This window comes from Mobula birostris, chromosome 4 (genome assembly GCF_030028105.1).
Source record: "Mobula birostris isolate sMobBir1 chromosome 4, sMobBir1.hap1, whole genome shotgun sequence".
Lineage (NCBI taxonomy): Eukaryota > Metazoa > Chordata > Chondrichthyes > Myliobatiformes > Myliobatidae > Mobula > Mobula birostris.
In genome coordinates, this window is record NC_092373.1 from 36,258,234 (window position 1) to 36,271,040 (window position 12,807).

The 12,807-nt window shown below is 39.1% G+C and overlaps 1 protein-coding gene across 1 annotated transcript in view; it reads right to left on the minus strand.

The window, feature by feature from the left end:
- LOC140197010 (uncharacterized) overlaps positions 1–12,807 on the minus strand; it is a 227,344-nt gene that overhangs the window by 93,338 nt on the left and 121,199 nt on the right. Inside the window, exons 47-52 of the mRNA XM_072256942.1 lie at positions 9,763–9,882; positions 7,564–7,775; positions 5,336–5,405; positions 2,425–2,592; positions 654–770; positions 265–528 (exon numbers count right to left, since the gene is read on the minus strand). Coding sequence (XP_072113043.1) covers positions 265–528; positions 654–770; positions 2,425–2,592; positions 5,336–5,405; positions 7,564–7,775; positions 9,763–9,882 — 951 coding nt within the window. The remainder of the gene's footprint in view (positions 1–264; positions 529–653; positions 771–2,424; positions 2,593–5,335; positions 5,406–7,563; positions 7,776–9,762; positions 9,883–12,807) is intronic.

A 12,807-nucleotide genomic window follows, 5' to 3' on the forward strand; every position in this document is an offset into this window, starting at 1 on the left:
TAGTCTCGATGTGTCACACAGATTTTATCCTTGCAAAAACATAGCTAATGAAAATATCAAATAGCATGGTTTCGGTATATGTAACATGGATACAAAATAATCTCACCACAATCAGCTAAATTTTGTAATTAAAAATAGGTTACCCGCACTCTGATCTGATCTCAACAGAAAACTCTCGACTAAAATCCATCCCCAGTAATGACTTTGTGAGTAGCCCCGTGCCAGTGATAACAATAGCATAGCAAACATGCAAATAATACATACTCATTGTACTATTCTGTGCTGCAAATGATGTCACACTTCGTAATGTTGAAGCTCCAAAGGCAAAATCATCTGTACTCAAGATATCAAAAATGCAGTCATCATTTCCTTTACAAGTTTCATTAGCTTTGTCAATTTTCTCTTTGTCTGTGGTTTGCAAAAGCTCATCATAAAACTTAGGTACAAAACTGTTGTTGTTGTAAGTATACCAACTCTCTCCTTCAGTTGTGTTGTACGTAAATACACTGTTATTCTCTGTTGTTTTCCCTAGAAAACATATACACAAGTAAATGTAATTAGAATTATGTTATAATTACTCCATAATTAAATACCAGGCAAACAATTTAATTAACTACCAACAATATATAAAATACATGAAAACTATGGCTTACACGTGAGGCCAAAGTCAAAGAAAATCTGAGTGTCATTGGGCAAATTAGTTCCATCAAACTCAAGATATTGTCCATCAGCAGCTTTGAAGTCATCAGTTTTATCATCATTCCAGACTCCTAGATGCAAAAATGGGAAAGGATGTTATTGCAGTTTTTGTTCAGGTATAAGTGTCTCATTTTGCTATTCCACATCGCCATGCAAATTAAGAAGACATAAACGTACAGGAAAAGATCCTTGAGATTTATTTTTAATGTACATTTATAATGATGCATCTCAGCAAAAAAATCATCCAAGCTCAGAAACAAAATATATTTATGTAGCATATTTTATGAAGTAATTCCAAAGGATTTTATAACCAGTTAATTATTTACCAGTAATTACTTTTCTAATGCAAGAAGTATGTCAGTTTTCACACACAAAGTCAGATCATTTTATTTCGTGATATTCACTGAGGGATAAATAATGGAGATGAGCTCAGCAGAAACTCTCCTTCACTTGATTTCTTCCTTTAAGACACTTCATAAAACATGCAAATAAAATTTGATCTGACAGCAAATTGGTCAACATGGTAATTTGGTGCAGAAGTGTTGTTTTGTGCCTTCAACACTTCTGGTGCTTCATGTTAACTTCAGATTGGAAATACTTACATTTAATGCAAATTTTACTTATATGATACAGCAGACTAAAATAATTTACATTTAGATATTAACTTTTAATAAAGCAGTTAGTTTAAAAGTAAGGTAGATTTAAAGTAAGTGAAATCTTGGCTAGTTAAAATGTAAAACAGATTTGAATTGGCATGCACTAAGCTAATACGGGAATTGGTGCAAGACAGAGATTCCCAGCAATTAATCCTGCATTAAGCATTTGTATATTATGAAACAAGGTTACGGAGCTGGAAAATAGACATTGTGGTGCGTTAGCTAAGGGTAGAGCTTCCTGGACACTACTTTTATCTAATAGACTCCTTAATATTTGATAGTAGACTGGATTTTGGCATTGGCCAGGGATAGAAGGATCTGCAAAGGATAGGTCAGTGATGATGCACGATCCTCAGAAGGAGGATATTGTTGTCTGCAGGGAATTCAGGAGGATAGACAACCCAATGAGTTATATGCAGTTCATATGAAGATGCAGAAAGGGGAGAGAAAAAGGAAGGAGGCCATAGTGGGTATAATACTGTCTGGGACATAGATACTTCCAGCTACAAGCAAAGTGTTGGAATTCTGACTGAAAACTAAAAAGAGAGAAATATTCAGCGGTATAGCCAGTATCTGTGGTGAGAAATATTGAGGAAGATTTTCAGACCGATAATCTTTCATTACTGGGTAAAGTTAGAAATGAAACAAGTTTAAAGTTACACAGATAATAAATGAGGAGCAAGGAGAACACAAGAGCTTATCTACGATGAGGTGATGACAAGCAGAATGATACAATTGGTGGAGAATCCTAGTGAGCCAGGATAACCTGGCCTTATGGATTTACATGCATGTGTCATAAAAACGACCATGAAGGTAAACGGTTTTTGCACAGTTTCTTCCTGTGTATTTTTATTAAAAATAATGTTTATTTTTGAAATTTAAAAAAGCAGACTGTAAAACAATGTTAGCTTCAGAGGCTGGAAAGAGGTCATTGCTCTTCTATTACTGACAGACAAGGGACTTGCCCTTTAACAAGATCAGAAATGATTGCGAGGTGAATTAAAACAATTTTGTGACTTCACGGTCGTTGTACAATAGGTACATTCCTGAAGATGGTGGTATCACTCACCCAAGAGCCCTTCTGTTTTGTTTTTAAAAGAATTATCTAATGCAGTAGTGAAGGACAAAGCTCCCATTTTTCCTGAAACTGTAATCGATGTTCCACCCTCAAAACTGGCCTGTGTCTCATTGTTGTCTGTGATCTGTACAGTCACTTGATTTATGTAGGTGGAATTTTCTGTGAGAAAAAACAGATATTTTATCTTAAGCTATGTTGACCTACTCAAGAGATGTTAATTGAATTCATACGACAAAAGGGCTTCTTCAGAAAAATATGTTTGTTTCAAATCCCACTTAGAATTAAAACATATAAAAGAGTATTAATAAATAATTTTAAAACTATGTACAATACATTAAGATTAAACTCAGCGCAGGTCTTCAGGAACCACACAGGTTTTAACCTCACCATAGCACAGTTGCTGGAGATCAGATAAGTCAGTAAGGCAAGGACACTTCCAGTGTGTGTGTCAACCAACAGGCACGGTCAGATCCTCTGACATGAATATCTCTGACTACTGCCTCCTGCTGACTGATTATCGCCTATAGCAAGACCAAAAGCTGGCAAGGATAAATAGACAGGGAACTGAAAACCAGAAAGTGGCGTGGAATTTAAAAAGAATCAGAATCAGGTTTAATATTACTGGCATATACTGTGAAATTTGTTGACTCTGTGGCAGCAGCACAATACAATACATAGTAAGAGAGAGAAAGAAGTGTTCATGGGTTAAATGTCCATTCTGAAATTGGATGGTAGATGGGAAGAAGCTGTTCCTGAACCACTGAGTGTGTGCCTTTACACTTCTGTACCTCCTTCCTAATGGTAGCAAAGAGAACAAGGCATGACTTGGGTGATGGGGGTCCCTAATATGGGCACCTCCTTTTTGAGGTACCACTCCTTGAAGATGTCCTGGATACAACAAAGGCTAGAGTTCATGATGGAGATGACTAAGTTTACAACTCTCTGCAGCTTCTGTCCTGTGCAGTAACCCCTCTTAGAAACTTTCAAGTGTCTTTTAAGAGACTCCTAGATAGGTACATGGAGCTTAGAAAAATAGAGGACTATGGGTAACCCTAGGTAATTTCTAAAGTCAGTACATGTTTGGCACAGCATTGTGGGCCGAAGAGCCTGTACTGTGCTGTAGATTTTCTATGTTTCTATGTTTTTGGAGACAGACTGAATCTTCTCAAACACCTAATGACATACAGTACAGCTGCTGTCATGCCTTCTCTGTAGCTGCATCAATATTTTGGGTCCAGGTTAGATCCACAGAGATATTGACATCCAGGAACTTAAAATTGTTCACTCTTTCCACTTCTGATCCCTCTATGAGGACTGGTGTTTTTTCCCTCATCTTACCCTTTCCTAAGTAAATAATCAGGTCTTTGGTCTTACTGATATTGAGTGCAAGGTTATTGTTATGGCACCATGCCAATAATTGCTATATCGCACTCCTGACTGCCTTCTCATCACCATCTTAAATTCTGTCAACGATGGTTGTATCATCGGCAAATTTATAAATGGCATTTGAGCTGTGTGTAGCCACACCATCATGGGTGTAGAGAGTGTAGAGCACTGGGCTAAGCACAATTCCCTTAGGAGTACCAGTGTTGATTGCCAGCAAGGTGGAGATGCTGTTTTTGATCTGCAGATTGTGGTCTTCCGGTTAGGAAGCTGAGGATTCAGTATTACAGGGAGGTACAGAAGCCCAGGTTCTGGAGCATTTTGATCAGAACTGTAGGAATAATCATGTTAAACGCTGAGCTATAGTCAGTAAACAGCACCCTGACACAGGTATTTGCATTGTTGAGGTGATCTAAGGCTACTTGAAGAACCAGTGAGATCATGCCAATTGTACGATAGGCAGATTGCAGTGGGTCCAGGTCCTTGCTGAGACAGGAGTTAATAATAGCTATAACCAACATCTCAAAGCACTTCTTCACTGTAGATGTAAGTGCTACTGGATGAAAGTCATTAAGGCAACTCCCCTTGCTCTTCTTGGGCACAGTTATAATTGTTGCCTCTTTGAAGCAGGTGGGAATTTCGACTGTAGCAGTGAGAGATTGAAAATGTCTTTATAAACCCCCGCCCAGTTGTTAGGCACAGGTTTTCTGAGCTCTGCCGGGTACTCCATCAGGGCCTGTTGCCTTGCGAAGGTTTATTCTCTTGAAAGACAGTCTGGCGGCAGCCTCTGAGATAGAGGTCACAGGGTCACTGGGCACTGCAGGAATTCCCACAGGTGCAGTTTTATTCTGCCTTTCAAAGCAAGCATAAAAGGCAGTGAGCTTGTCTGGCAGTGAAGCATCACTGCCATTCATGATGTTAGGTTTGCTTTGTAGGAAATGATTCCAATTCTGATAAAATGCATGGTAGAGGAGCAGAGGTCCTCAGGTCAATGTCACAGCCAGACACTCTGATCTACTGTCAGTCTATTGATTGGTGAACATCTGATGGAAGCAGCTTAAGTCTGCCTCCAGCATCAGGGTTAATTGCATGAGAGGTAGGGTCATCGTATATGGCAAAGGATTGGGATATATCTTTGTCTCCTTCTGTGTAAGATCTGATAACCTCAAGGCATCAACTTCCAAGAAGCAAGGGTTGGCATGTAGCACTGGGTGGGTGAAACAGTAACTGGGAATATGGCAACAGCACTTCTCTCAATTACAAGAATGAACCTCTATTTGATATAATTTATTTGGTACTAGAAGATCATTAAAACTTTAAATGAGGTCCAAACATGAAAGGTTTGGCCAAGATCTTTCCAAGCTGCTGCTTAGACCAGTTGCATATCTAGTGCCAAACTAGATCTCTGCCATATATGTTCTGCTAGATATTGCTTCACAGTTTTCATCTCATCACAACAGCTTACATTGACTTTATCATATAATGGGAATTAATGAAGGCAAATATTATTCACTCTAACCTGTAACATTTACAATATTTCCATCAATCAGGAGAATTATTTCATCGTCATTAATAAGATTCCACTGAACCTGTAAAAAGAGAATAATTTCAGTGCCTCTATTTAAACCAATGACAGGTTCAAAATATTTGCAAACACAATTGTATTCAGTCTATCAATTCCTTTAAAAATTCTGCTATTTAGGGCCCCTTTCTGTTATACTTGCTGGGCTTTAAAGAAATATAGAAAAAAAACTTCCTCTACTGCAGTTGACACATGCCCACTGACCTGAAATAAGCCTGAGCTACCTATTACAAGCCTGATGCATTTCAATGTTTTAGTATGTTCCTATACAACAAGCAAGTTAGAGATAGTAGAAAGTCACTTAAGTATTGCAGCATATTCACTATTCAACAGCATAATGTCAAATATTTTACAGAATTTAGGGATCATTGTTATTTTTTAAAATAGAATATATTGAAGACACTGGAGAGATGAAATAAAAATTATCTACTGAAAACTCTGAGCAGATCAGGTAGCAACTGTGGAGGAAGAAAATCCAATTAATGTACAATGGTTTCAATGACTTTTTCCAGGTTAAAAATTTCTACTGCATTTGAAATGAAGAATAAAATTCAAAATTAGTAAAGACAGATAATAAGATATTTAATGTATCTTTTATTTACTTATATCATCTGAAGCACTTCACAAAAAATTATTATTTTTGGAAATATAATCACTCATGCATGCAAAACTAGCAGTAGGATTTTTCATTGTAATTTCCCACAAACAGCAACTAAATAAATGACAAATTAATCTGCCTTTAGTGCTGTTAGTTGTCACAGTACCACATGAATTTGTTAGGATATCTTTATTCACTTGAACGGCAGTTATCTAAGCTTCACTCACAACATCTGGAGGAACTCAGCAGGTTGGGCAGCACCCGTGGGAAAGATCGGTCGACGTTTCGGGCCAGAACCCTTCGTCAGGACTGTAGAGGGAAGGGACAGAGGCCCTATAAAGACAGTGGGGGGAGGGTGGGAAGGAGAAGGCTGGTAGGTTCCAGGTGAAGAACCAGTAAGGGGAAAGATAAAGTGGTGGGGGAAGGGAGGCAGGGAGGTGATAGGCAGGAAAGGTGAAGGAAAAATAGGGGAAAACACAATGGGTAGTAGAAGGAGGCAGAACCAAGAGGAAGGAGGTAGGCAGCTGGGGGAGGGGGCAGAGAGACATAGGGATAGAGGAAGGGAGGGGGAGGGAATTACCGGAAGTTGGAGAATTCTATGTACATACCAAGAGGCTGGAGACTACCTAGACGTTTTATGAGGTGTTGCTCCTCCAACCTGAGATTAGCCTCATCATGGCAGTAGAGGAGGCCATGTATGGACATATCTGAATGGGCGTGGGAAGCAGAGTTGAAGTGGGTGGCTACTGGGAGATCCTGTCTGTTTTGGCGGACGGAGCGGAGGTGCTCGACGAAGCGGTCCCCCAATCTGCATCGGGTTTCACCGATGTAGAGGAGGCCGCACCGGGAGCACCGGATGCAATAGATGACCCCAACAGACTCAGAAGTGAAGTGTTGCCTCACTTGGAAGTACTGTTTGGGGCCCTGAACGGTGGCAAGAGAGGAGGTGTAGGGACAGGTGTAGCACTTGCGCTTACAGGGATAAGTGCCAGGTGGGAGATCCGTGGGGAGGGACGTGTGGACCAGGGAGTCGCGGAGGGACCAATCCCTGCGGAAGGCGGAGAGGGGTGGAGAGGGAAAGATGTGCTTAGTGGTGGGGTCCTGTTGAAGGTGGCGGAAGTTGCGGAGGATAATGTGTTGGATCCGGAGGCTAGTGGGGCAGTAGGTGAGTATCTAAGCTTACTGATAGATATTGCCTGTCTAATCTAACAGTATTATTCCACAATTGCACTTCTAGATATTAGTCCAGAACAGGAGTTGAAATCCTGGACACGAGGAAATCTACAGATGCTGGAAATTCAAGCAACACACATCAAAGTTGTTGGTGAACGCAGCAGGCCAGGTAGCATCTCTAGGGAGAGGTACAGTTGATGTCTCGGCCCGAAACGTCGACTGTACCTCTTCCTAGAGATGCTGCCTGGCCTGCTGCGTTGAAATCCTGGACTGGGGCTTTAACGTATGATCTTCCACCTGTTGAAGAATGAGTGGGTGTAGCATTTAAAGAGATTAGACACTTCATCATTAAAATGCAAATGATTGTGGATCCCTTATAAATAATATTGATTACCTTTGTTCCACTGGGTCCTTCTGCTGCCAATGCTATGAAGTTTGTTGCTTCTGATGTTCTGTTTTCTCCTGCTCTGATGGTTCGACCCTGTAATCTGAATACTACTGTATCATTTTCATCTCTCGAATTTAATAAGATGAATTCGCCCAGACCATTAAATGTGTATTTTACTCCATCCAGGGACACCACATGAGGATCTCCAAAAAAGAAACCTGGTAGATTTAAACAAAACAAGTACTTTTAACTAAGAAGGAAGCCACTTGAGGAAGTGCAACTCTTACTTTTGGTTTGGAATGGCAGTGATAAACAATTGAAGTAGAGGGAGTCTTATCTTTTGCTCACTTCACACTGATTTTATTCATGTTGGCTTTGGAGATCCATGCCTGCGGCACTCAGTCAAGAGCAAGTAACTTGAATTAAAATACAATAGATTGATCTTGATCAACTTTAAGCAGGTTTTCAAGTCACTTGATTCCATTTTACTTTGGGTTTATGTGGACAAAACAGCACAGTTTTTTCCTACCATCTGCGGTTTTTTAAAACATAATTTTACTACACTGATCTTTATTTATGTAAGTTGGAAATAATAGTTGCAGTTTAAAAATTGTATTTAAATATTCTCTATCATTGAAGAAAGTGAAGTTGAGGATTTTGATAACTATATCATAGGATGTAATTATCATCACCCTGAAGCGGATAATTGAAAAATGACGATGACCTTCTTCATCTGTATATATGGTTGTTTAACTCACAATGATATCACTCATAATGATATCTCTCAGCCATCCGGAATCTATGCAGATATTTTTCTTTCTTGTTCAGTGGGGGAGTGGGGGCAGGTTATCTGTTATATAAATGTGCCAGTTGCATGAGCATTACTCAAAAATAATTACTGTACATCACACACTATATTTCTGGAATAAATCTTTAAATAAATTGCTGAATTTATGTGTTGCTGAAATATGACACCTCCTTATTCTTTTAAGGAATGTGAACAATTCACACTGCAATTCTATACTTCAAAGCTAAACATTGTTAATGTAAAGTACCACAGAACTAAATCAAATGAATGGTAGTATTTGTCACCATATCAAGTACCAAAACATCAAAGAGGATGTTGCTGCTAATCAATTTACAACTGCACAGCCCTTATATATAAATGTAAAAAAACCAAAAACGTCTGTTCACACATATTTTTCTGAAATAAAGTTCACTGTTTGAGATTATTTTCATAAAGCAAATAAATAATATCTAGACTCTGGATAGACTTTTTGCCTGGATTCAGCTAACACTTAAAATTAAATCATAATTTAATTTTAAATCATAATCTAATCTAATCTAATAACTCTCATTGTCAAATGGACAGTGGAATTTATTCACTGTTCTGGATATTCATCAGTTCTCCAGCACTTTACTGACTAAAAGTCAATGGCTGAGAAAATTTAGAATTACTAGAAATTTTTTAACAGTTCCATGAGAATTTTGGATGCAGAGATATCAGAAAAACAAGATTTTATAGTGGTAGCCAAGATCAGAATTCACTTAAGGGTGCTGTTGTGACATACAAGTGTGTATCTTTATTTGAAATCATGTTAGACCTGTGCTGGCCCCTATAAAAATAATTTTGAGGGAAAACAAATGATCAAAGTAAGCCACCGATAGTCTGCACATCAATTTATGCTGAGACTCCAGTACTTACAGGTTCAGAGAAGCAATTTTTTCTTTCTCAGTAGCAGGCCCTAGGTCACAGATCCAACATCATGTCAACCTTGGCATTAATTCCAAAATCCCCGTTGATTTCAATAGTGACTCAATGTTTGAAGTTTAGGAATGAAAGAGTGTGTCAGTTTAACTCATCTAATGTTCATCTCTTTGTTTATATGTCTTAATAAACTTAATTATTTTAAATGAAATAAAATCATTGATTTTTAAAAATCAGTACACTGTCCATGGCCTTGTCAACACAGAGGTCAACTCTGAATTTCAGGATGCAGTGAGCCAGCATAGTGAACTCCCTATATCAAGGTGTGTAGGGATGACAGACCTGGTTCCGTGTACCCAATTTTCTTGTGGCAGTAAATAGTTAAACTATTGATAACAAAGTTGGCAAAGTTAGTAAGATGAAAAAACAGCTTACTACTTTTTATCAAAAGTAAATGGTACACAATATACCTATACACTTTATATGAAATACATTACCTATCCTCGGGGGAATGTATCCAAAGCAAAAATCTAGTGGTCTCCTCGAATAGTAAAGCGAACAGAAATAAGAATTGCCAGAGTCTCTGCAGCAGTTGTTGTATGGATCAACTTCATTCTCTGAATAATTTGACAGTGAAAAATTATTAGTGATTAAAAGTGATCATATGAAAACATGCTTTGCACTGCTTGGAGTAACGCTGGTGAAATACATTTCCTGCTTTAGTAAATATTATTAAAATAAATTACTTATTCAAAGGAACAGGATACTAAAGAAAAGTTCTAGTTATTTGCACATAAATGGAACAGCTCCTTGCTCTCAAAAATAATTTATCCATGACATTAGCAAGGCTGCATTTGGAAAATTATGTTCAGTTTTGGTTACCCTTCTAAAAAAAAGATGCATTCAGCTGGAAAGTGTGCGAGGAGATTTGAGAGGATGCTGATGGGATGAGGTTGTGGAAAAGATTGAGTATATGGGATATTTTTCATTGGAGCACAGCAGAATGGGGAGTGACCTTATGGAGGTGTACAGAATCATGACAGGTGAAGGTAGGGTCAATGCACACAGTCTTTATCCCATGATTGGGGAATCAAGAACTTGAGGGGAGAAATTTAAAATGAATCTGAGGAGAAATCTTTCACCCAGTACGTAGCGACTATATGGAATGAGCCAACAGTGGAAGTGGTTGAGGCAGGCACATTAACAACATTTAAAAGGCAGTTAGATAGTAAATGGATAGGAAGGCTTAGAGGGATATGGACCAAATGTGGGAAACTTGGTCAGTATAGACCATTTTGGCCAAAGGGACTGTTTCTGTGCTGTATGACAATTTGACTGAAACTGTTACCAAATTTTATAGTGGGGTATTCAGTATCTAGTTACACAATCCCTTGGAGTATTATTGTACCAGAAGTCTTGGTAGATATTGGCACTAATGACATAGGGAGACAAGGTGAGGAGGTCCTGAAGGGAGATTTTAGGGAACAAGGTAGAAAGCTTAGAAACATGACTTCCGGGGTAGTAATCTCTGGATTGCTGCTGGTGCCACGTACACAGTGAGGGTAAGAATAGGAAAATACGAGAAAATCTGCAGATGCTGAAAACTCAAGCAACACACACAAAATGCTGGTGGAACGCAGCAGGCAAGGCAGCATCTATAGGAAGACGTACAGTTGACGTACTTCTTCCTATAGATGCTGCCTGGCCTGCTGCGTTCCACCAGCATTTTGTGTGTGCTGAGGATAAGAATAGGATGATTTGGTGGGTGACAACATGGCTGAGGAACTGACGCAGGGGCAGGGGTTCAGATTTGTGGATCATTGGGATCTCTTTAGGGGAAAATACGACCTGTACAAAAGGGATGGTTTACACCTGAACACAAGGGGATCCAATATCTCTCCGGGCAGGTTGGCTTGAGTTGTTCAGGTGAGTTTAAACTAATTTGGTAGGAGAATGGGAATTGGAATGATAGTGCTGAGGATGAGGTAGTTGGTTTAGAAGCAGAGGCAAGGTGTATTGAGATTTCTAGCAAGGAGAGGCTGATGATAGGGCAAAATTGCGGTCAACAGGATGAGTTGCAATGTAAAAGGTGGACAATATCGAGAAAGGTGAGTAATGGACTGAAGGTGTTATATTTGAATGCCGTGCAGTATACCGAATAAGGTCGATGAGCTTGTAGCACAGTTACAGATTGGCAAGTATGATGCAGCCATCACTGATTGCTGGCTGAAAGAAAATTATAGCTTGGGGCTTAATGTTTAAGGATACACATTGTATTGAAAGGATAGGCAGGAAGGCAGAGGGGGTGGCGTGGCTCCACTGGTAAAAAATGAAATTAAATCATTAGAAGGAGGTCACATAGGGTAGGAATATGTTGAATCATTGTGAATAGATCTAAGGAACTGCAAGGGTAAAAAGACACTAATGGGAGTTATATACACACCCTCAAAAAGTAGTACAGACGTGATATACAAGTTACAATGGGAGATAAAAAATGCATGCCAAAAGGAAATGTTACAATAGTCACACGGGATTTGTTTCATGGATAGATTGGGAAAATAGGATTGGTGCGGGGTTCCAAGAAGGGAACTTCTACAATGCCTATGAGATGGCTTTTAGGAGCAGCTCGTGGTTGGGCCCACAAGGGGATCAGATACTCTGGATTGGGTGTTGTGTAATGAACCGGAAATGACTACAGAGCTTAAGGTAAAAGAATCCTTGGGGCAAGTGATCATAATATGATTGAATTCAACCTGATATTTGAGAAGGAGAAGCTAAAGTCAGACATATCAGTATTACAGTGGAGTAAAGAGAACTACAGAGGCACGAGAGAGGTGTTGGCTAGAATTGATTGGAAAAGGACACTGGCAGGGATGATGGCAGAGCAGTAATGGCTGGAATTTCTGGAAGCAATTCAAAATGCACAGGATAGATACATCCCAAAGAGGAAGAAGTATTCTAAAGGCAAAATGACACAACCATGGCTAACAAGGAAAGTCAAAGCCAACATAAAAGCCAAAGAGAGGGCATATAATACAGCAAATATTATGGGAAGTTAGTGGATCAGGAAGCTTTTCAAAGTACCAATGGAAGGCAACTAAAACAAGTCCTTAAGCAGATAAAGATGCAAGCTAGCCAATAATATTAAAGAAGATACTAAAAGTTTCTTCATATACATAAAATGTTAAAGAGAGGTGAGAGTGATATCAGACTGCTAGAAAGCAATGCTGGAGAGGTAGTAATGGGGGACAGTGAAACAGCAGATGAACTGAATAAGTATTTTGTATCAGTTTTCACTGTGGAAGACACCAGCAGTATGGTGGAAGTTCCAGATGTCAGGGATCATGAAGTGTGTGATGTTACCATAACTAGAGAGAAGTTTCTTAGGAAAAGGAAAGGTCTGAAAGTAGATAAATTACCCGGACCAAATGGTGTACACCCCAGGGTTTTGAAATAAGTGGTTGAAGAGATTGCATAGGCATTAGTTATGATCTTTCAAGAAACACTAGATTCTGAATGGTTCCAGAAGACTGAAAAATTGC